General features: G+C 42.9%; 1 protein-coding gene across 13 annotated transcripts in view; it reads right to left on the bottom strand.

Annotated features, from left to right (window-relative positions):
* The window catches only part of LOC106588163 (ubiquitin-associated protein 2-like), a 92900-nt gene that overhangs the window by 36229 nt on the left and 30562 nt on the right, over positions 1-26109 (bottom strand). For 8 of the 13 annotated variants that reach the window (XM_014176872.2, XM_014176868.2, XM_014176867.2 and 5 more), the window contains 7 exons: positions 18790-18844; positions 16162-16206; positions 13366-13472; positions 8734-8796; positions 8561-8613; positions 8067-8164; positions 5807-5990 (listed from right to left, as the gene is read on the bottom strand). In XM_014176872.2, the coding sequence (XP_014032347.2) occupies positions 5807-5990; positions 8067-8164; positions 8561-8613; positions 8734-8796; positions 13366-13472; positions 16162-16206; positions 18790-18844 (605 nt within the window). The remainder of the gene's footprint in view (positions 1-5806; positions 5991-8066; positions 8165-8560; positions 8614-8733; positions 8797-13365; positions 13473-16161; positions 16207-18789; positions 18845-26109) is intronic. The other 5 variants (XM_014176873.2, XM_014176864.2, XM_014176874.2 and 2 more) reach the window with 3 other exon arrangements.

Consider the following 26109-nt stretch of genomic DNA (forward strand, 5'->3'; position numbering starts at 1 on the left):
CTCTGCAGATCCGCTCAAGCTCTGTCAGGCTGGATGGGGAGCGTCGCTGCACAGCTAAGTCCAGGCTCTGGCTGGGCCACTCAACGGCATTCAGAGACTCCTGCATTGACTTGGCTGTGTGCTTAGTGTTGTTGTCCTGTTGAAAAGTGAAGCTTCACCCCAGTATGTTTACCTGAGCGCTCTGAAGCAGGTTTTTATTAAGGATCTCTCTGTACTTTACTCCCATCATCTTTCTCGGTCACCTCCGTGACCAAGGCCCTTCACCCACAAATGCTCAGTTTGGCCATGCAGCCAGCTCTAGGAAGAGTCTTGGTGGTTCCATACTTCTTCCATTTAAGAATGGAGGCCACTGTGTTATTGGGGACCTTCAATGCTGCAGTTTTGGTACCCTTCCCCAGATCTGTGCCTTGACGCATATTCTGTCTCGAATCTCTACGGACATCTCCTTCGACCTCATGGCTTGGTGTTTTCTCTGACATGCACTCCAATCAAGTAGAAACATCAAGGATGATCAATGAAAACAGGATGCCCCTGTCCTCAATTTCGAGTCTCATGGCAAAGGGTCTGAATACTTATGTAAATAAGGTATGTTTTTTTATTTGGAATGAATTTGCAAACATAAAAAAACTGTTTTCGCTTTGTCATTTTGGGGTATTGTGTGTAGATTGATGACGAACATGTTTTATTTAATCCAGTTTAAAATAAGGCTGTAACATAACAAAATGTGGACAGTAAAGGGGTCTGAATACTTTCCGAATGCACTGTATATACTCCCAGGAAGAATTACATTTTGTTTTACATTTTCTGACAAGCGAGCACTTGGTCATTTTCACATTTTCAAAAATTCTTAGAATGTTTGGGAATTACATATCGTAAGGCATTTGTGAACATTAATATAGAATGGGAAAGCGGCCATGCGATTGGACAATTAATAGACACTGCAGTAAATAAAACCTAATAAAAACATTTGTCTCGTCCATGACCGAAGTCTATGCAGACCGGTGCACCAAAGCCAAATCAGAGCTACAGTAGGCCTTTATAAAACACGCCATTTGCCACACGGGCCTGCCATCATTCACTTTGAACGGGACTGTGTCTTTACAGGCAGTTGCAACAGCACAACTTTAGATTAGAACGCATTCGGCAAAAGCCACCAAATACACCTTAACGGATTTCTGCAAATATAGTACCAGTCAAAAGTTGACACATATTCATTCAAGGGTTTTTCTTTATTTTCACTATTTTCTTCATTATAGAAGACATCAAAACTATGAAACTATAACACATATGTAATCATATAGTAAATAAAAAAGTGTTAAACAAATCAAAATCCATTTAATATTTGAGATTCTTCAAAGTAGCCACCCATTGCCTTGATAACAGCTTTGCACACACTTGGATTCTCTCAACCAGCTTCATGAGGTAGTCACCTGGAATGCATTTCAATTAACAGGTGGAATTTGTTAATTTTATTTGTGGAATTTCTATCCTTAAAGCGTTTGAGCCAATCAGTTGTGTTGTGACAAGGTACGGGTGGTATACAGAAGATAGCCCTATTTGGTAAAAGACCAAGTCCATATTATGGCAAGAACAGCTCAAATAAGCAAAGAGAAACGACATTCCATCATTACTTTAAGACATGGTCAGTTAAATTTCAAGAACTTTGAACGTTCTTCAAGTGCAGTTGCAAAAACCATCAAGCGCTATGATGAAACTGGCTCTCACGAGGACCACCACAGGAAAGGAAGATCCAGAATTACCTTTGCTGCAGAGGATAAGTTCATTAGAGATACCAGCCTCAGAAATCAGCCCAAATAAATGCTTCACAGAATTCAAGTAACAGACATCGCAACATCAACTGTTCAGAGGAGACTGCATGAATCAGGCATTTGCTGCAAAGAAACCACTAAAGGACACAAATAAGAAGTGACTTGCTTGGGCCAAGAAACACGAGCAATGGACATTAGACCGGTGTAAATCTGTCCTTTGGTCTGCTGAGCCCAAATTTGAGATTTTTGGTTCCAACCGCCGTTTCTTTATGAGACGCAGAGTAGGTGAACGGATGATCTCTGCATGTGTGGTTCCCATCGTGAAGCATGGAGGAGGTGTGATGGCGCTTTACTGGTGACACTGTCAGTGATTTATTTAGAATTCAAGGCACACTTAACCAGCATGGCTAACACAGCATTCTACAGCGATACGCCATCCCATCTGGTTTGCGCTTAGTGGGAATATAATTAGTTTTCAACAGGACAATGACTCAACACACCTCCGGACTGTGTAAGGCCAATTTGACCAAGAAGGAGTGCTGCTTCAGATGACCTGGCCTCCACAATCACCCGACCTCAACCCAATTGAGATGATTGGGATGAGTCGGACCGCAGAGTGAAAGAAAAGTAGCCAAACAAGTGCTTTGCATATGTGGGAACTCCTTCAAGACTGTTGGAAAAGCATTCCAGGTGAAGCTGGTTTAGAGAATGCCAAGAGTGTGCAAAGTCAAAGAGTCAAAAATATAAAATATTTGGATTTGTTTAACACTTTTTTGGTTACTACGTGATTCCATATGTGTTAATTCATAGATTTGATGTCTATAATCAATATAAAGAAAAACCCTTGAATGAATAGTTGTCCAAACATTTGACTGGTACTGTATGTAAATAGCACGGGAGTCCTCTTACATTTGGGAACTTTACAAGTCCTATTGATCAAACAGCCATAAAAAGGCAGGCCAACAAGATCAACAACTAATGCTAGCCAGAGGAAGATGAGCTAAAATCTAACGAAGGAACATTAGATAAACCATCAAACTTTTTCTGCTAGTGGGCCGTCACAACTGCACTAATAAACAATGGGGAATAAATAGTAAGTAGCCTGCTCTTCCTTCTGCAGCTTGCCTGCTAATGCATTCTTATCCCAACCAAGCACCCAAGCTAACTGGCTAAAGTTGGCTAGCTTGTTACTTCCAGACACAAATGAGAGAACACCTCACTCTGACCATTTTACTTCCCATAGCAGAGCTGGTTAGGCTGTTTACATGTTGTTATCTGGAGCGTTCGTGACAAACCATAACTTTTCTATTTTGCCTGTTTACTGACACCAGTCATATTCTGCAGGTGTTGCACGTTCGTAAATTCATCAGTTATTCTGCACTCTGGCACACAAATGAGAGTGCTCTGAAATCGGAGTTGATAGCATATCTTACATTCACAAATTGACTCTGGCTAACTGGATAACAGTCGTTCAGGTTCAGCATAGTGATTCACATTTCTGGCTAGCTAACCTAGCTAACCAAATGACACCTGCATCTCTAGCTGTGTAGCCAGCGAAAAATGTTGAGAGGGGAGAAAGTCAGTCAGTCACTCACCAACTGCTCCAATGACATCCTCCTAGAAGCTAGCTGTCGTTAGGCTTTGTGTTTTTAGCTTGCTCCATAAATAGATACGCTAGCCTATTAGCCACATTATGACTGACTTGTGATCATTGCCCTTGCTAGTTTGATTGTATTGACATTAAGGCTGGGCGATATGGCCAAAATATCATGTCAGGTATAAAAAATAAAATACAATATTATGTTTTATTAATATTAAGTCATTTCAATGGGTCTTTCTCTATTCCGATTGTTTTATACAGTTAAATTCAACCAACAATTATCTTCAGCATTATCAATCTCTGCATTTCCTGGACTCATTTGAGATCATTTTCACACTGTCACGTAGGGCTGCACGATATGGGCAAACATCTCGGTCTTATTTTTAACCAAATGTTGCAATTGCGATTTGAGCAAAACACTTGGGTGAACTGTAGAAATCATGGAAATGGAATTACTCTAAATCTATAGTTAGAATTTAAAAGTGGGAACTTTGAATACAGTCTGACATGACAACGAATGAAAATGCCAGTGTATAGTTATTGTGACAGGGTAGCAACCAAACTGTTGACAAGTGTTTCCTAGGAGACCCTGTAATATTTGGCTACATTGAATGTTCTCTCTTAGCTATTCATGTAGCTAACATTCATGCAATGCATATTCCTCTTTGATTTAGAAGATATTGTTGCACAAACATGGTGATTTAGGTCTACACCATCACTGGTATTATCAGACTGTATTAGCTAGCTACATTTGCTCTGACTCAGTACTACATTTATTATATAGTACTATATTATAGTTCCATGATCTCGCCATCACGGTTGACAACTCCCTTGTGTCCTCCTCCCAGAGTGCTAAGAACCTTGGCGTGATCCTGGACAACACCCTGTCGTTCTCCACTAACATCAAGGCGGTGACCCGATCCTGTAGGTTCATGCTCTACAACATTCGCAGAGTACGACCCTGCCTCACACAGGAAGCGGCGCAGGTCCTAATCCAGGCACTTGTCATCTCCCGTCTGGATTACTGCAACTCGCTGTTGGCTGGGCTCCCTGCCTGTGCCATTAAACCCCTACAACTCATCCAGAACGCCGCAGCCCGTCTGGTGTTCAACCTTCCCAAGTTCTCTCACGTCACCCCGCTCCTCCGCTCTCTCCACTGGCTTCCAGTTGAAGCTCGCATCCGCTACAAGACCATGGTGATTGCCTACGGAGCTGTGAAGGGAACGGCACCTCCATACCTTCAGGCTCTGATCAGGCCCTACACCCAAACAAGGGCACTGCGTTCATCCACCTCTGGCCTGCTGGCCCCCCTACCTCTGAGGAAGCACAGTTCCCGCTCAGCCCAGTCAAAACTGTTCGCTGCTTTGGCACCCCAATGGTGGAACAAGCTCCCTCACGACGCCAGGACAGCGGAGTCAATCACCACCTTCCGGAGACACCTGAAACCCCACCTCTTTAAGGAATACCTAGGATAGGATAAAGTAATCCTTCTAACCCCCCCCCTTAAAAGATTTAGATGCACTATTGTAAAGTGGTTGTTCCACTGGATATCATAAGGTGAATGCACCAATTTGTAAGTCGCTCTGGATAAGAGCGTCTGCTAAATGACTTAAATGTATTAGCTAGCGATTAGCAGCTAACACGATTTAGGCCCATCTTGCTAAGACAAACTAGCCATTTGCAGATGTAAGAAACACAAACTAATAGTGTAATTATAGAACGCTTGTGGATTTATATTAACAAGCAAAGTGAAAACAGCATCGTTGTCATCATTGTTGCATGTGCTGCATTGACCACTGAACGCAAGTGTCTCGTGGTCGTGGAACAACAAATGCGCTCCTTGAATGACAGGGTGAGGGGCTAGGTCTTTGTGGAAAGCGGCATGAAGAAAGAGAGAGGACTCAAGTAGTGGAGTAAACTATAAACATAGACATCACACACAGCGTATCACATTTAGCAAACCAAACATTCAAATACCATTACAGAAGGTAAACAAACTAGTTTGTGCATCAATACGGTATACCTCCCAGCCCTAATTGACATTCCCAGGATTAGTTACATTCCTCGGTTTTTGGCCAGAATATTGAGTCATTGAAACAAACAGTGCATCCTGAATGTAGGCAGCAAACAATGTACCAGGCCAGCTGTGATTTAAAACCAGATAGCAATATTCTCTGCACTACAAAGAAATGTATTGGTGAATGATATTAATCATGCACTGAACTGCAGCCATCTATTCTGCCAACAATGCCTTACTGTACATCGTGGAATGTTGAGTCAAATAGAACCTATTTTTAAAACCTCAATTTGGTTTTGTAGAATAAACTGTGAATTTGATATTTTTGGGCAAAGTAGTTAAAACGCGGTCAGTTCCACTTTAAGTACAGTCAGTAAAACTGTAGAATTGAGCGGAAGCAGTTGTGTGTGTCCATCTCACCACGCTGTGCTGGTTGTAAGGGGTGCTGCTGGAGGGGGGTTGTGACAGCGGCACACCCTGCTTGGAGTTGCTGAAGACAAGTGACTGGGGGAGAGAGGGGGGCTGGCTGGCCTTCATGGGGCCCAGGGCCTCTGCCTCTGAGGAAGATGGGGGAGTCTTCCCCAGCAGCACAGCCAGGTCAATCCTGCAGGGGACAGAGGTCAGAGATCGTAAGTAATTAGCCTTGTCCAAGCCAGAACGGCCCATAGGGCAGTTGCTCATCTCTTGCTTCTGTAGCGTGAGTCAGCTTGATGTACAAGTACACCCCCTGGACAGAATGCTAACCTATTACAGGGTCTGCACAAAAGATGTTCTGATTCATGTTAGCTAACCAATTGTATGTATGATAGTACGTTTTGGGGTTGATGAAACCTGATACAGAGCTGAAAATCATAGCCATAACACAAGAAGTGCACGAATTACAAAATTGGAATTTTTCAGTAACTTTGGCCATATGACTAGACTGCAGTTTGGTGGTGTTGAAAACGAATGGTTTAAATGGACATGAGTCAAGATACACACCCTTATAAAAAAATGCATGGCTTTCAGTGAGTGGGTGAGGAGTTTAGCAAAATACATTTAAACTCAGTTTTTCACAATTCCTGACATTTAATCCTAGTAAAAATTCTCTGTCTCAGGTCAGTTAGGGTCACCTCTTTATTTTAAGAATGTGAAACATCAGAATAATAGTAGAGAATAATTTCAGTTTTTATTTCTTTCATCACATTCCCAGTGGGTCAGAAGTTTACATACACTCAATTAGTATTTGGTAGCATTGCCTTTAAATTGTTTAACTTGGATCAAACATTTCAAGTAGACTTCCACAAGCTTCCCACAATAAGTTGGGTGAATTTTGGCCCATTCCTCCTGACAGAGCTGGTGTAACTGAGTCAGGTTTGTAGGCTCCTTGCTCACACACGCTTTTCAGTTCTGCCAACAAATGTTCTGTAGGATTGAGGTCAGGGCTTTGTGATGGCCACTCCAATACCTTGACTTTGTTGTCCTTAAGCCATTTTGCCACAACTTTGGAAGTATGTTTGGGGTCATTGTCCATTTGGAAGACCCATTTGCGACCAGGCTTTAACTTCCTGACTGATGTCTTGAGATGTTACTTCAATATATCCACAGAATTTTCCTCCCTCATGATGCCATCTATTTTGTGAAGTGCACCAGTCCCTCCTGCAGCAAAGCACCCCCACAACATGATGCTGCCACCCCCGTGCTTCACGGTTGGGATGGTGTTCTTCGGCTTGCAAGTCTCCCCCTTTTTCCTCCAAATATAACGATGGTCATTATGGCCAAACAGTTCTATTTTTGTTTCATCAGACCAGAGGACATTTCTCCATTTCTCTTTCTTTGTCCCCATGTGCAGTTGCAAACCGTAGTCTGGCTTTTTTATGGCGGTTTTGGAGCAGTGGCTTCTTCCTTGCTCAGCGGTCTTTCAGTTTATGTCGATATAGGACTCGTTTTACTGTGGATATAGACACCTTTGTACCCGTTTCCTCCAGCATCTTCACAAGGTCCTTTGCTGTTGTTCTGGGATTGATTTGCACTTTTCGCACCAAAGTACATCCATCTCTAGGAGACAGAACGCGTCTCCATACTGAGCGGTATGATGGCTGCGTGGTCCCATACTGTTTATACTTGCGAACTATTGTTTGTACAGATGAACGTGGTACCATCACACGTTTGGGAAATTGCTCCCAAGGATGAACCAGACTTGTGGAGGTCTAAAAAAAAAAATTCTGAGGTCTTGGCTGATTTCTTTTGATTTTCCCATGATGTCAAGCAAAGAGGCACTGAGTTTGAAGGTAGGCTTTGAAATACATCCACAGGTACACCTCCAATTGACTCAAATAGCCTATCAGAAGCTTCTAAAGCCATGACATCATTTTCTGGAATTTTCCAAGCTGTTTAAAGGCACAGTCAACTTAGTGTATGTAAACTTTTGACCCACTGGAATTGTGATACAGTGAATTATAAGAAAAATAATCTGTCTGTAAACAATTGTTGGAAAAATGACTTGTCATGCACAAAGTAGATGTCTTAACAGACTTGCCAAAACTATAGTTTGTTAACAAGAAATTTGTGGGGTAGTTGAAAAACGAGTCTTAATGACCCCAACATAAGTGTATGTATGTAAACTTCCGACTTCAACTGTATATGTGTGATAGCGTGACTGGCTGTTAGTGTGTCTGCATGCCGCATCAGGCCTGCCCACCGCTGTCCTGCAGTGATGGTGACATTCTCCCGGGGGAGTGGCATGGAGGCCACACTGGAGGCTACACTGGAGGCTGTGAAGATCTTGGTCTCTGACAGCTAGAGAGAAAGACAGAAATGATTAAAATGAGAAATGACAGAGTGTATCAGCATTAAAGGGATCAAGCCATAACTAAATGCATTAACCTAAAACTACAAACAGAAGAATAAAGCAGATGGCTGGAGTATTTCAATAGGAGTGTTCCCTATGTAACACCAGATATCCTCTGTTAGATCTGTAGCTATTTGGGCATAAGCAACGCCAAGTTCAGTGTTCAGGCTTATTTGAACATCTGGGTAAATATGCAGAATGTCCATAAAATGTGATTTTGGTGTCATATATGAAAAAAACTGGTCAAAAGAGGATCTGCCAAAATATGGACAGTACATCAAGGCATACAACTAATACGCATACCACCAAATCAATGAATAGGAAATAGTAAAAAAGGTACTTACGTCCTCATTCCAGTCCTCAGTACCCCACTCTTCTGTTGCGTTCCTCCAGGCACCTATAGGAACGTAAAGAAATAAACAAACTGTACTGAGTATTAGGTTTCAAACCAACCAGGCATCAAACAGAAAAGGAGATGCGATGTTTAGGGCCTCAGAAGATGGTGGTTCAATCTTACTAGGGACAGAGTCAAATTTGGGTTGGTAATTTGTTCCCTCTGCTCCCGCTGTGTACTCAATCCCTACAAGAAAGGAGAAGCGAGAGGTGAGACCTGTGGCAAGATTGCAGAGGGGTATACTACGTACCGTGTTTGAGGAGTTAGCGAGAACTTTGGTCATCTCTCAGTTCAACTAGGGATAACCGGTAACACGAAAGTAGCTCACCTTTAATTTCTATAGCAAAAAATCCTTCAGAACTAACCAGGCTAACTCCGGGCTAACTCCATTTATCCTGAATGACGTGTCTGAGCCGTGAGTTGAGGAGCAATGAAATCAGATTCCCTCCCTCTTGCAAAGACTGCCTCATCATGCCCTTCATTTGAGGAAAACGACTGATTGTGTAATTAAAAAATAAAGGTATAACTGTACACGTTCATACCAGTTGGTCCAGTTGAACTGAGACCTCGGGTCGCACTGAACCCAAATTAATACATAAAAATGTTTTTACTAAATAAAAACACTAGACCTATAGGCTATGCCTACGCTGCGTTGTAGGCCTATGCCTCTTGAGTAAATCTGAGCTGAAAATAACATGTCAGGCTATTCCGTTAAAACTAGAGCCTATGCAAACATTTTCATCAAAATTCTAATCTTAATTGGTGCATTTCAAACAGTCCTTTAGTTAGGAGCAACAGGGAACTAAACTCAGCAAAAAAAGAAATGGCCCTTTTTCAGGACCCTGTCTTTCAAAGATAATTCGTAAAAATTCAAATAACTTCACAGATCTTCATTGTAAAGGGTTTTCCATGCTTGTTCAATAAACCATAAACAATTAATGAACATGCACCAGTGGAACGGTCGTAAAGACACTAACAGCTTACAGACGGTAGACAATTAAGGTCAGAGTTATGAAAACTTAGGACACTAAAGAGGCCTTTCTACTGACTCTAAAAAACACCAAAGGAAAGATGCCCAGGGTCCCTGCTCATCTGCGTGAACGTGCCTTAGGCATGCTGCAAGGAGGCATGAGGACTGCAGATGTGGCCAGGGAAATAAATTGCAATGTCCGTACTGTGAGACGCCTAAGACAGCACTACAGGGAGACAGGACGGACAGCTGACCGTCCTAGCAGTGGCAGACCACGTGTAACAACACCTGCACAGGATCGGTACATCCGAACATCACACCTGCAGGACAGGTACAGGATTGCAACAAGCGGGATTTGGAGGTGGAGGGTCCGTCATGGTCTTGGGCGGTGTGTCACAGCATCATCAGACTGAGCTTGTTGTCATTGTAGGCAATCAACGCTGTGCGTTACAGGGAAGACATCCTCCTTCATGTGGTACCCTTCCTGCAGGCTCATCCTGACATGACCCTCCAGCATGACAATGCCACCAGCCATACTGCTCGTTCTGTGCGTGATTTCCTGCAAGACTGGAATGTCAGTGTTCTGCCATGGCCAGCAAAGAGCCCGGATCTCAATCCCATTGAGCACGTCTGGGACCTGTTGGATCGGAGGGTGAGGGCTAGGGCCATTCCCCCCCAGAAATGTCCGGGAACTTGCAGGTGCCTTGGTGGAAGAGTGGGGTAACATCTCACAGCAAGAACTGGCAAATCTGGTGCAGTCCATGAGGAAGAGATGCACTGCAGTACTTAATGCAGCTGGTGGCCACACCAGATACTGACTGTTTGTTTTGATTTTGACCCCCCCCCCCCCCTTTGTTCAGGGACACATTATTCCATTTCTGTTAGTCACATGTCTGTGGAACTTGTTCAGTTCATGTCTCAGTTGTTGAATCTTGTTATGTTCATACAAATATTTACACATGTTAAGTTTGCTTTAAATAAACACAGTTGACAGTGAGAGGACGTTTCTTTTTCTTGCTGAGTTTAGTTCTGTACAATGGCGAATGGTGGGGTTGATAAAACAGAATTGGAGGATCCTCCATCATCATTTAAATCTCCAGTTTGGGAACATTTTGTCTTTCCAGTAGACTACAACGGCAACGGACAGAAAGTTGTAGCTAAAACGTTAACAGTATGTCGCCACGCTCAATGAGAATGGCCAATGCTGCTGCCAGAACCTCAATTATGTTGACACATTTACACCAATGTTACCCCTGTATACCAGTGCATGACAAACACAAAATTGTCTCCACTCTGCATTCAAGCAGCCAATTCTGACCGTGCCAAAGAAATACAATAGCGATAGGTAGATCATGTTAATATATATATATATATATATATATATATATATATATATATATATATATATATGCTATGAAAAAGCCAACTGACACTTACTCTTGTGTTGTTGACTTGTTGCACTCTCGACAACTACTATGATTATTATTATTTGACAATGCTGGTCATTTATGAACATTTGAACATCTAGGCCATGTGCTGTTATAATCTCCACCCGGCACAGCCAGAAGAGGACTGGCCCACCCCTCAGCCTGGTTCCTCTCTAGGTTTCTTCCTAGGTTTTGGCCTTTCTAGGGAGTTTTTCCTAGCCACCGTGCTTCTACACCTGCATTGCTTGCTGTTTGGGGTTTTAGGCTGGGTTTCTGTACAGCACTTTGACATATCAGCTGATGTAAGAAGGGATATTTAAATCAATTTGATTTGATATATATTTTCTTTATAGCCGCAGATATGCGCCCATTCTCGGTGACTGAGAATAAGGGGTTTCATTGCCTCGTGAAAGTGCTCGAGCCACGTTACGAACCTCACTCTTACACCCAATTCAGCAAAGCAGGTAGTACCCACGCTATATAAGCAAACCAAAGCTTTCAATGAAATGGCCAATGCACCCGGTGTTGCGCTTTTTGCGCTTACTTAACATTGACAGCCCATCACATTAGAGGGAGATATACAGTGCTCCAGACAAACACCCTTCATGAGAGTCACAAGTGCGCATCTGGCACTGAAGGAGGCAGTGTCATGATGCATTCGTAACCAACTGGGAATTTACCTCATTTGGCTGTGAAAAATACACATTTTACAGCCCTAAAACTGCTAATTACTAGTGGGAAACTATCATTCTGAGCACCCACTTCTCCCACATGGTGACCTCTGACGTCACCTACTAAGGAAACGGTCTCTATAACAGCATTTGTCAGTTAAATGCAACAAAACATTTATAAAAAGCAATCTATTAATGTGGTATTTGAACTTTGAATTTGTTTACAAGCAGGACATAAAATGAACAAAATTATTTAGGTATTGGCAGGTAAGAATGTACTGCATATTTCACCAGCCACGTTGGCAGGTGGTCAACTTGCAGGGCTCTACAGTGAGAGCAATTATTAGCGAAAAAGTCCAAAGTCAAGTATAAGCATATACGCAAGCTGGAAAAATGCTGCAGAAGTATTTCTGCTTTTGTTTCATAGCTGCTAATTGCGCAAAGAAATATGAATCCTATATCGCCCCTCGCGCAGAAACGCTGCCTGGCAGGAGAGCTGTGTGCAATGAGTGAAGTGCTAATACATTTTTGGGGGAGCTGCGCACAGGTATACAAGTTGGTCTAATTTACTCAAGTCTACAAAGTGAGACTGTCCTCGTTTTTCTTCGCCATTTACATTGTTTTGTTCATAAACTCAGTTGTTTTCAACATTAGTTTTAGTCTGCTGCTTCAACTGGCTGGTAAAAATCTGAGTGGTTGATATATAAAACGTATGTTAGGCCCTGCTGTACTTTTAGTTTATGGTTGACACCATATGGTTTCTCAACGAGTTCAAATCACATGAATGCATCCAACTGGAATTTACTCCCACATGGTTACACATGCAGCATCAGAGTGGAAACTTGAAGCCCAACATAATAATCCAGTCACAACAGACAATGCAAGGAACATTGTGAATGGCATTTACTTCTCCCGCTGTATCGAAACGTGACCCCAAAACATACCGAACCGCTACACCCCTATTAAAATACCTGTCACATTACACATTTAGTAATGAAAAAACACATTTGAAACTTCGCACACAGTAAAACTTTTCTATGACTTAATGAAATTACTTTAAAATCGATAGTAGCTGAAAAAGGTGCTTGTGCATTAATAAGCAATAAGTAATACAATAAAGACGGCACTTCTAAAAGCTTATTTCACACCATAGCTTGATGAATTTGCAAGATAGCTTTTATTTCATTTTGATTTTGGCACACATTAAAATGTGGCATTGAGTCGCCCATGGATTGATGTTTCAAACTCAATGAAGAGTTTGGCGTTCAACTAGCCACGTGCAACACGCACACGGGGTTACAAGTCTGCTAGAGTTAGAAGCAGGCGGACAAGCAATATCCACCTTTGTAGTACGGATGAAGCCTGAGCTGGAATGTGAAGCTAACTGACGCTGTCTAGCTTTAGAAAAAACTGAATAGATCTTGCATGCATCATAGTACACTTCAGATCATTCCCAAGACGAGCAGATTAAGCTCCATCAGACCCCAGGAAGTGTCTATTGAGTGTTTTTGATCAAGCAGTAGCTTGGTTTCTTAAATGGCTCCTTCCTCTGACTCTAGATAAGCTAGATGGACTTTCCACCATTTTGCTAACACTCTCTTGCTAAAACACCATCTGGTAGATCTACAGTAAGTGTCTAGGCCTAGGTTGGGGTGGTTTTGGACTGGAGCTGAGCTGGGTTTCTTACTGGCTCCTTCCTCTGGCTCCAGGTTGCCCGTGTTGTTCCAGGTAATTCCCCTGCCGTAGCTCTCCTCTGTCTGGGTCGGCTCAGCGTAGTCTGCCGGGTTGAACGTTCTGCAAGAGAGAAGAAGCCGTGGTTTTGAGCACAACCACTTCCTATGGGTCTACCAATAGGAACATTTGACTGTGGGGAGATATACTTTAAAGGAGGAAGTAAGCAAGCAGCGCGATAGGAGAGGAAGTCTTTGAGGAGATCTGATGTGTCGCAGTTAGAATACGTTCATCTGAGAAATGTCAGGCGAACAGATTCAAAGACTGGAGGACAACCAAGGAATAGGAGAATAATCCAGTCAGTGCTTCGTTTTTCCTCAACTCTTTCTCTGGCACTGTGTGCGGTGGCAAAAAAACATAACATCTTCCACAAGTCTTTCGACGCATCATATCACGTTATGGCTTCAGAGACAATTATAGAGCAAAAGAAAAAGCATATCCTTAACTTTGTTCTCTTGCTTCTTTCAGGCTCAGGTACAGATGGTACGGCGCCACAAGTTGTACAGTGCACTACATCCTAGCGCAAATTAGTAGACCGACTTCAGAACTTTCCAGGATCTGACTGGAATGCAGACTACTCATGCTTGACAAGCTCCCGATGAGAACGAACAATAACAGGGGTGCTGTATATTGGCACGGAGGGACTGTTGAGTGAACCACTGGTCACTCCAGTTCCACACAGTGTATTTAAATACAGTATCCCCAACATGGCTTATTCTAATATTTGCACTACTGTACATTGCATTTTAGTTACACTGTTTATACACTGCATATTTATTTACGGCGCATAGGAAAGTATTCAGACCTCTTGACTTTTTCCACATTTGTTTTTACATTACAGCCTTATTCTAAAATGGATGAAATAGTTTTTCCCCCCCCTCAATCTACACACAATATCCCATAATGAAAAAGCAAAAAAAGATCCTTTACTCAGTACTTTGTTGGAACTTTTCAGCCTCGAGTCTTCTTGGGTATGACGCTAAAAGCTTGGTACATCTGCATTTGGGGAGTTTCTCCAATTATTTTTCTCTGCAGATCCTCACAAGCTCTGTCAGGTGGGATGGGGAGCGCCGCTGCACAGCTACTGTCAGGTCTCTCCAGAGATCTTCGATCGGGTTCAAGTCCGGGCCACTCAAGGATATTCAGAGACTTTTCCCGAAGCCACTCCTGTGTTATCTTGGCTGTGTGCTTAGGGTCGTTGTCCTGTTGGAAAGTGAAGCTTTGCCCCAGTCTGAGGTCCTGTGTGCTCTGAAGTAAGTTTTCATTAAGCAATCTCGCTGTACTTTACTCGGTTCGTTCCCTCGATCCTGACTAGTCTCCCAGTCCCTGCCGCTGAAAGACATCCCCATAGCGTGATGCTGCCACCACCATGCTTCACCGTAGGGATGGTGCCAGGTTTCCTCCAGATGTGACGCTTGGCATTCAGGCCAAAGGGTTCAATCTTGATTTCATCAGACCAGAGAATTTTGTTTCTCATGGTCAGAGCCTTTAGGTGCCTTTTGGCAAACTCCAAGCGGGCTGTCATGGCCACTCTACCATAAAGGCCTGATTGGTGGAGTGCTGCAGAGATGGTTGTCCTTCTGGAAGGCTCTCCCGTCTCCACAGAGGAACTATGGAGCTCTGTCAGAGTGACCATCGCGTTCTTGGTCACCTCCCTGACCAAGGCCCTTCTCCCCCGATTGCTCAGTTTGGCCGGGCGGCCAGCTCTAGGAAGAGTCGATGGTTCCACACTGCTTCCATTTAGGAATGGAGGCCACTGTTCTTGGGGACCTTCAATGCTGCAGCCATTTTTTTGGTACCCTTCCCCAGATCTGTGCCTCGACACAATCGTGTCTCTGAGATCTACGGACAATTCCTTCGACATCATGGCCTGGTTTTTGTTCTGTGTGTGCCTTTCCAAATCATGTCCAATCAATTGAATTTACCACAGGTGGACTCCAATGAAGTTGTAGAAACATCAAGGATTATCAATGGAAACAGGATAAACCGGAACTCAATTTCGAGTCTCATAGCAAAGGGTCTGAATTCTTAAGTAAATAAGGTATCTGTTTTTATTTTTAATACATTTGCAAACATTTCTAAAAACCTGTTTTCACTGTCATTATGGGGTGTTGTGTGTAGATTGAGGAAAACAATGTATTTAATCCATTTTAGAATAATGCTGTAATGTAACAAAATGTGGAAAAAGTCAATTATATTGCAATTCTGGAATGCACTGTATACACGAATGCACTGTATATACTGGATTCTTGACAAAGCTCACTAGTACATCTACTGCTGTACATATTCTTAGTTCAGCCTGTGTAAAGTCCCCCCGGTGTGCTTATGTATAGATTGCATTTTGATACTGCTACAGTGCTATTTGGGTTAATTGGATTCGTCTTGCCATTCTTCATTTCTTGCTTTTTATTTAACATCCTTACATTTTAGTTCTTTGACATTCGACTGCATTGTTAGGAGCTAGTAACATAAGCATTTCACTACAGCGCTATAACACCTAATAAACTGTGTACACAACCAATATACTTAGATTTCTTATGGGGCTTGTGTGAACAGGTTTACCCTCGATGTTCAAAAGACAGCTGTCATTTAATTCCATATCGTGTTACCAGGGTGCATGTCATTTTGGTTTAGTCTGCCCTGATACCCTGTTTCCTGTGTGTCTGTCTCCATCCTTCTCTCTCGTGGCATTTGGCAGAATGTTCCCCCCCAACAGATAGCAAGATTGACACACCAGTGGCGGTGCACTCACCTCTCTTCTCCTGAAAAATCATATCTGGGCCCCTTATCAATCTGGCTTTAGAGGAAAAACAACAGCAACGATTACAAGCAGCACAACGGGGACAGTGGGGGATGCAGTGTGTGGTTTTAGAGTATTCATTATTTTACAGAGGAATGTAAGGAAATCACATGCATGGATAAGTCACTACACTCACACTTCTGCAACACACATCATCTGTGAGCACTGCATTGTTGGGGCAGTATCACTTTCTATAGGTGTAGCTGGTAGACTAAAAAAGGGGAAACATGGCTGCCAAACAAACACTCAAACTGAAAACTGTGTTCCATAAGTAACAATAATTGCATTATGATCAGGATAGGAAGCAGTTAGAACCATCAGAACACACTCATGCAAACTGCAAACACAGGCTCCCAAAGGCCACACAAGAGCAGCTGCGGAAGCGACACACCCTATGAGAGAGAGACATGTTGGGGACAACGCAACAAACTGCCTGGCTTTCCATCTATGCAAGCCTATGGCGCTGGCTCACTCAGGCGCCAGGTTAGTTGCTATCCGGACCAAGCCAAACTTGCGCACACATACACAAGCCAGCTGACTGGAGCCGTTCTGCCACAGCAAAGGCATTGCCCCCTCTCCGCTAACGTCTCCCTATTAAACCGTAGAACATTAAGACATTTATTTTACGTTGAAACAAGTTAAGGACTGACGCAGCTGAAGCAAATAATTATTCTTTTTTTTGTATTTAATGATCAGCAAATTTTTCTTTCATGTCCCACAAACCAGGTGCCTCAGAAATAAATCAGTGTTAATTATTTCAAAGGGATGAAATTGACATGCAGGTTTGTCTGAGGTAGGGCTGGGCGATATATATATATATATAAATAATTCATTTGAATGCATGTTTCAGCGCAATGTTTCAAATGCCTGTATCGCAAGAATCAAGGTAAAAAAAAACGAACAGTTTTTATGAGCGTGTCTTTTTGGTCTCATCTTCTTCACTCCTTCTGTGCGGTGTGCACTGTGCACCTTCTCACTTGCACACAGACTCCAAGTCCCTCCCCCTGCCACCCACAACAACAAAGAAACTAAAGATCACTTCTTCCTCTCTGACAAGCGGTTTCAACTCGCTATTTGCATTTGAGGTTCAGTCCAACAAAATCGGTCATATGGAAACCGAAACCCATTGAGACATTTTACTGTAATAGAGGACCTTTGACCTTTGTAACAATACACTTTTTAGGTCTCAACTCCCACATTTTAGAACATAGCAGGCCGTACTTAGATGGGAGTAACAATGAACATGAAATGTATGCTCAGTTTGTCAAGCGCGGCATTGCAATACCATGTACGCTAGCAGCATTTTAGCCATAGACTTATGTGCTAGCTGTCTAGGAGTTGGTCCTCCCCTTTGCTCCTATAAACAGCCTCCACTCTTCTGGGAAGGCTGTCCACCAGATGTTGGAACTTTACTCAGCACTCAGTTGTCCCGTTCCGTGAGCTACCACTTTGCGGCTGAGCCGTTGTTGCTCCTTAATGTTTCCACTTCACAATAACATCACTTAGTTGACCGGGGCAGCTCTAGCAGGGCAGAAATTTGGCAAAGTGACCTGTTCTAAATGTGGCATCCTATGACGGTGCCACGTCAAAAATCCCTGAGCTCTTCAGTAAGGCCATTCTACTGCCAAAGTGTGTCTATGGAGATTGCATGGCTGTGTGATTGATTTTACACACCTGTCAGCAACAGGTGTTGCTGAAGTGGTCGAATCCTCTAATTTGAAGGGGTGTCCACACACACACACTATACTCTATCTATACACACACACACACAAAATCGCCCATAAGTTTGAAAAAATGTAGATATGATTTTTAGGCCATATCGCCCAGCCCTACTTTGAGGAAGCGTTTAAACCTGCTGCACCCCCTGGGAAAGAGCCCACTCATCTAAACCCCACAAAGCCATCTAAACCCCACAAAGCCATCTAAACCCCACAAAGCCTGGTCTTTGACAACCCTAGAAATAGTAGACAGTCATCTCACTGGGGCTTAATGCTAGTCCTAACACCTAGGACGAATTATATAGCCAACTAAGTGTTAATTATAATTCAATACAAAGTGACATATTAGTGTATCTTGTATGTCTTATGTTGAGTGAATTTAATACTACTCATTATCAAAGCTGGTTTAAAATCTCATCACTGTGATCATCTTCAAAGCAATTGAAAGTATATAGGCCTAACCACTTCCTATGTGATGACATCTAGGGCACTCAATGACCAGGGTTGGGTGAGACGATGCATACTGACAGACAAAACACACAACTCACGCATACAAACCTGTGCCCCATTTAACCCAAAGGGAAGGACAAGGAACTAGAACACACCATATGCCACAGACACAGAGCAGAACCCTATGTGCAACAATCTCAATGCCCACCCATTGAGTTACAGATATGGTGTGGGTCTATATTTGACTTTAATGCAAATCCGTTATTCAGAGACAAAAGAGCAGCATTTCAACTTGATTTGGCTGATGTATTAAGCCTTAACAACAGGCTGAGGTCCTGCTCTCTGGTGACCATGGCAACAGGTAAGCGGGAACATAAATCCCTCTCTGTGAGAAGCACAGGTGTTCACTTACCCCATGCCCTGTGCTGAAAACCTGCCCCCTCGCCTGCCTCGCTCACGCTCTTCCCCTAGAGAGAGGGACAGTCAAGTTACACTATTGAAAAAAACATAACACTACAGAAAATACAATGCATTGTCCCTTGTGGAACATTTGCCTGCTTGAATGCACATTCAAATGTTATTGCGCGCCCTACAACAGATAGTCTGGAGCCCTGCATTCTGCAACAATTTAGTCGCATTTTGTGACCCTTTGACTTGGCTGTAAGACAAAAAAATTATATTTGGTGGAATCGGTGCAAGCTGCACATTCTACCTAGTCACCGCATTCCAAAGTCTTGTTTTTTGGGCGGCTAAAACCATGATTTGGTGAAACAGTAAAGTGCATTATTGTCATTCGTCAATATTGAGCTAATAGCACACGGTTTTACAATCGAGATATCAGATATGGCATTGAGCTACGGAGCATGCAAAATGCGCACAGGCTATCCCGAGTGCATATAAGCCTCATTGCCTAAATATAACAGGCCTCAAATTTACTGTTAGATTAATACATGGCTACTAGCAGTAGGTATTATATTTAGAGTTTGCAATCTAGCTAATGTGTTTTGAGTTTACTTTCTCAGGTGGTGAATTAGCCCCAAATGAATTAGCCTGTCATATTAGTGCACATAAAGATGCATGCTAATGAATATATATATATATATATTTAATTTTTTTAATGAACATTTTGGAGCCCTATTTTGACATTAAAATGTAAGAACCTAATTGTCAACCCAAAATGTAATGACAATCTGGTGAAGATAAAAATATCTTGACTCATGCGTTCCTGCTTGGACATGTTAGAAAAAAAAACCACGTACTTCTTGAATACCATCTCAGTAGTCTATTTACACATAATAAAGATCTGGGAGAGACTTTATGAGATAGTAACCAATTATTTATATTGCGTGACAACACGAAAAATGTTTGGTGCTACAAAATCATGGGCTGGTGCCACCAAATGAAAAAGTTAGTGGCACCAGTGCCACCAGGATAAAAGGTTAGTTTGGAGCCCTGGAATGCTATGATATCTTTGTTTTGACACTCTAGAGGGGGCATTAACCTTAGTTTATGTTGAGACCTTAGCTGTGTTCGAATACATATTAACATAATGAGTACCGTAATTTCCGGACTATTAAGCGCACCTGAATATAAGCCGCACCCACTGAATTTTAAAAAAAGTATTATTTTGAACATAAATAAGCCGCAGGTGCCTACCGGTACATTGAAACAAATGAACTTTACACAGGCTTTAACGAAACACGGCTTGTAACAAAAAATACAAAATTAGCAGTAAACAGTAGCCTACCAAGAAAGTCATTGGTCACCATCTTCCTTCTCCTGTGCACTGAAACCATCTCCTTCGGTGTCGGAGTTGAATAGCCTCAGAATTGCTTCATCCGATATTAGATCGTTTTCATTGTCACTCTCGTCACTTTCATCCGGAGGCAAATCCCCCGCTGAGCCCTCTTCAACACGCAGCAGTCCAGCCTTTCGAAACCCGTTGATGATAGTGGATTTTTTGACAATGCTCCACGCTGTCTGGACCCACTGGCAGACTTGACCATAAGTTGCTCTTCGCATGCGCCCTGTTTTAGTGAAGGATTTCTCCCCACTTGTCATCCAAGCCTCCCGCTGAACACGGAGCGCCACCTTAAATGCACGATTTACACTGATGTCGAGTGGCTGCAAATACTTTGTTGTACCCCCAAGAATCAGGGTGACAAAATGACTACCTTTATCAGAATGATGGGAAGTTTGAGAGCACTCGATTTAATCGAAACAGTAAACAAAAATAGTTGTTTGACCTTAACCCGTTCGTCAATTTCATTGGTCTAATGAAAGCTTCATGCCGCCAAAAAACTGAGCACGTCACAGAATGTGTTTTTTTTTTGAAAAATGTGAAAGCGGGAAAAATCCATATATTAGCCGCGTCATTGTTTAAGCCGCGACGTTCAAAGCCTGGGAAAAAAGTTGCGGCTTATAGTCCGGAAATTACGGTATACACTACATACTATTAGTTCATTTTAGTATACCTTAAACAAACGGTATCCTTTCAGTTGAGAGTACTAGCGCTTTGCCTGTCTATCGGAAGTTGATGCTGTTGCTATGCAACCTCTTGCTAGCTTGTTAGCATAACAAATTACTAGCTAGACTTCGGGTGTGTTCGTAAATTCAAATCTGGAATGCCAGAGTGCGCTCTGAGCATTCATAAATTCAGTGCGTTGTCAGATTGTCCGTTCTTAAATTCAGAGCACACACTTGACACTCTGGCCGTGGAATAGGGTTGATCTGAGCGTTCTGAACTCACAACGGCAATCAATCACCCAAGCTAACTGGCTAACTTGTTAGCTACTTCCAGACACAAATGAGAGAACACCTCAAGCTGACCATTTTACTCGCCCTAGCAGGGCTGGTTAGCCTGTTTTCATGTTATCCAGAGCGTAGGTGACTAACTGTGCTACTGGCAACAATTGAATTATGTTTTCTTTGTCGATGTTTAATGACACCAGCAACATTCAACAGGTGTTGAGCGTGTAAATTCATCAGTTATTCTGCACTCTGCCTCTGGTAGTCAGACAAGAGTGCTCTGAAATCTGGGTAGATAGCCAGAGCGAATTTACGAATTGACCTGTACGACTATAGCACTTAGCTAAGCTATGAATGATGTGAATAATCAAGTAAATAAACATTGGGTAGTTAGTTAGATAGCATAAAGTAAATATACTGGCAAGTTTGTTGTACTAGCAGCCTACTAACGTTACAGTAGGTAACTAACATACCTGGTACATACTGTTGTAATGATATGCTGTGCGGTTCGTAAGGATAGCGTAGCTAACAAATTGTCAACCAACATAACGCGTAACGTAACTTATTTGAAAAGACATTACTTTATTACATTGCTCAACATTTTCTTAACATTTGTCATAATTAGTTAAAGCAACGAATTTGTATCCGCTCTCGTCGGCTGTATATTTTCCGACAATTTCTTCAAATCTGAAAACGTTGTGAAGCAATGCCCATTTTCTGAAGAATTACATTATGGGTCCCAAAAAACACGGAAATATGAAGTATACACGCAGTGGACACTATTTTGGCGAATTTAGTACGACATCCGAGAACTTTTGGCATACTAACTATATCCATACTATGGCCAATAAGCATACTATATACTCAATTTAAGTCAAATAGTATAGTTAGTGTGAGTATTTGAACACAGCTCATGTTTCAGGAGTCCAACCAACAAGCTCTTCACACCGAAACCCATGGGCCATATTATGGTGCATTCGGAAAGTATTCAGACCCATTCCCCTTTTTCACATTTTGTTACAGCCTTATTCTAAAATGGATTAAAATTTTAAAAAATCCTCAGCAACCTACACACAATATCCCATAATGACAAAGCAAAAACAGGTTAACAAATGTTTGCAAATGTATTAGAAATAAGACTGAAATACCTTATTTACATAAGTATTCAGAGCCTTTGCTATGAGACTCGAAATTGAGCTCAGGTACATCCTGTTTCCATTGATCATCCTTGAGATGTTTCTACAACTTGATTGGAGTCCACCTGTGGCTAATTCAATTGATTGGACATGATTTGCAAAGGCACACACCTGTCTATATAAGGTCCCACAGTTGACAGTGCATGTCAGAGCAAAAACCAAGCCATGAGGTTGAAGCAATTGCCAGTAGAGCTCCGAGACAGGATTGTGTCGAGGCACAGATCTGGGGAAGGGTACCAAAACATGTCTGCAGCATTGAAGGTCCCCAAGAACACATTGGCCTCCATCATTCTTAAATGGAAGAAGTTTGAAACCACCAAGACTCTCCCTAGAGCTGGCCGCTTGGCCAAACTGAGCTATCTGGGGAGAAGGGCCTTGGTCAAGTAGGTGACCAAGAACCCAATGGTCACTCTGACAAAGCTCCAGAGATCTTCTGTGGAGACGGGAGAGCCAGAACCCTCAAGAAGGACAATCATCTCTGCAGCATTCCACCAATCAGGCCTTTATGGTAGAGTGGCCAGACGGAAACCTCTTGACAGTAAAAGGCACACAACAGCCCACGTGGAGTTTGCCAAAAGGCACCTAAAGGACTCTCAGACCATGAGAAACAAGATTCTCTGGTCTGATGAAACCAAGGTCAAACTCTTTGGCCTGAATGCCAAGCGTCACGTCTGGAGGAAACCTGTCACCATCCCTACGGTGAAGCATGGTGGTGGCAGCATCATGCTGTGGGGATGTTTTTCCAGCAACAGGGACAGAGACGAGCCAACCTGACAGAGCTTGAGAGGATCTGCAGAGATACTCAAGTCTGTAATCGCTAACAAAGGTGCTTCAACAAAGTACTGAGTAAAGGGTTCGAATACTTATGTAAATGTAATATTTCATTTATTTGCAAACATTTCTAAAAACCTGTTTTTGCTTTGTCATTATGGGATAGTGTGTGTAGATTGATTAGGGAAAAAAACAATTTACCGTAATTTCCGGACTATTGAGCGCACCTGAATATAAGCCGTACCCACTGAATTTTACATTTTTTTTTTTTGAACATAAATAAGCCGCACATGTCTATAAGCCGCATGTGCCTACCGGTACATTGAAACAAATTAACTTTACACAGGCTTTAACGAAACACGGCTTGTAACAAAAAATTTGCAGTAAGCTTTAGTTGTCTTTTTGCACTGAGTCAATTCCTCACGCTGCTGTTTCCAACGTCTTATCATCGACTCATTAAAACCAAGCTCCCGTGCAGCAGCTCTATTTCCTTTTCCAACAGCCAGATCAATCGCCTTCAACTTGAAAGCAGCATTATATGCATTTCTCCGTGTCTGTGCCATGATGAGGGTGACAAAATGACTACCGTAATCAGAATGATGGGAAGTTTGAGAGCGCTCGATTTAATCTAAACAGTAAACAAAAAAGTTGTTTGACCTTAACCCGTTCGACAATTTCATTGGTCTAATGCAGGGGTCACCAACAGGTGCCCGCGGGCACCAGGTCGCCCCCAGGGACCACGTGAGTCGCCCGCAGGCCTGGTCTAAAAATAGCACAACTCACTAGCAGGCCTGGTCTAAAAAAAGCACAACTCACTAGTGAGCTGCGTCTGAAATTGAATTGTATTCTGTTGCTATTCTTTTTAATCACATTTGCATTTATATATACTGCTCAAAAAAATAAAGGGAACACTTAAACAAAACATCCTAGATCTGAATGAAAGAAATAATCTTATTAAATACTTTTTTCTTTACATAGTTGAATGTGCTGACAACAAAATCACACAAAAATAATCAATGGAAATCCAATTTATCAACCCATGGAGGTCTGGATTTGGAGTCACACTCAAAATTAAAGTGGAAAACCACACTACAGGCTGATCAACATTGATGTAATGTCCTTAAAACAAGTCAAAATGAGGCTCAGTAGTGTGTGTGGCCTCCACGTGCCTGTATGACCTCCCTACAATGCCTGGGCATGCTCCTGATGAGGTGGCGGATGGTCTCCTGAGGGATCTCCTCCCAGACCTGGACTAAAGCATCCGCCAACTCCTGGACAGTCTGTGGTGCAACGTAGCATTGGTGGATGGAGCGAGACATGATGTCCCAGATGTGCTCAATTGGATTCAGGTCTGGGGAATGGGCGGGCCAGTCCATAGCATCAATGCCTTCCTCTTGCAGGAACTGCTGACACACTCCAGCCACATGAGGTCTAGCATTGTCTTGCATTAGGAGGAACCCAGGGCCAACCGCACCAGCATATGGTCTCACAAGGGGTCTGAGGATCTCATCTCGGTACCTAATGGCAGTCAGGCTACCTCTGGCGAGCACATGGAGGGCTGTGCTGCCCCCCAAAGAAATGCCACCCCACACCATGACTGACCCACTGCCAAACCGGTCATGCTGGAGGATGTTGCAGGCAGCAGAACGTTCTCCACGGCGTCTCCAGACTCTGTCACGTCTGTTATGTGCTCAGTGTGAACCTGCTTTCATCTGTGAAGAGCACAGGGCGCCAGTGGCGAATTTCCCAATCTTGGTGTTCTCTGGCAAATGCCAAACGTCCTGCACGGTGTTGGGCTGTAAGCACAACCCCCACCTGTGGACGTCGGGCCCTCATACCACCCTCATGGAGTTTGTTTCTGACCGTTTGAGCAGACACATGCACATTTGTGGCCTGCTGGAGGTCATTTTGCAGGGCTCTGGCAGTGCTTCTTCTGCTCCTCCTTGCACAAAGGCAGAGGTAGCGGTCCTGCTGCTGGGTTGTTGCCCTCCTACGGCCTCCTCCACGTCTCCTGATGTACTGGCCTGTCTCCTGGTAGCGCCTCCATGCTCTGGACACTACGCTGACAGACACAGCAAACCTTTTTGCAACAGCTCGTATTGATGTGCCATCCTGGATGAGCTGCACTATCTGAGCCATTTGTGTGGGTTGTAGACTCCGTCTCATGCTACCACTAGAGTGAAAGCACCGCCAGCATTCAAAAGTGACCAAAACATCAGCCAGGAAGCATAGGAACTGAGAAGTGGTCTGTGGTCCCCACCTGCAGAACCACTCCTTTATTGGGGGTGTCTTGCTAATTGCCTATAATTTCCACCTGTTGTCTATTCCATTTGCACAACAACATGTGTGTGAAATTTATTGTCAATCAGTGTTGCTTCCTAAGTGGACAGTTTGATTTCACAGAAGTGTGATTGACTTGGAGTTACATTGTGTTGTTTAAGTGTTCCCTTTATTTTTTGGAGCAGTGTATATTTAAAAATGACAATATCTTAAAATATTTCATTATACATGAGTTTAGATAAGTTTAGGTGAACTCTGACCTACTCTAGTTCAAAGGTCAGTATTGTGCGCGTGAAAAAAAACTGTGCTCGTGGAGAGTAAGCTAGCGGGCGCAGCGAAGATGGTAGCTGAAATCAGTTTCTTGCCCCAAAAACATGGCAGAAAAAAGGAAGAAAACGTATCACTTTCACAACGATTGGGAGGAGGAATAATTTTTTACGACTGTTTCATCGCTCACTGTAAAAGTGACCCAGACGTCCCCAAATTCTGCATCATTCACCAGCAGGCGTTATGTGCAAAAGTGATCGGCTTTGAGCACGTGATGACTCCCGTTGTAAAAATCATAAACAACATCCGCTCCAAAGCAAAACAGCACATGATTTTCAAGGTGCTATTGGAGGAGATGTCAGCTGAATATGGTGACCTGCTGCTACACACAGAAATCCGATAGCTCAGCAGAGGACGAGTTTTACTTCGTTTTTTGTCACTTTTGGGTGAAATCAAAGAGTTCAAGCAGT

The sequence above is a fragment of the Salmo salar genome, chromosome ssa27, assembly GCF_905237065.1.
Source record: "Salmo salar chromosome ssa27, Ssal_v3.1, whole genome shotgun sequence".
Taxonomy (NCBI): domain Eukaryota; kingdom Metazoa; phylum Chordata; class Actinopteri; order Salmoniformes; family Salmonidae; genus Salmo; species Salmo salar.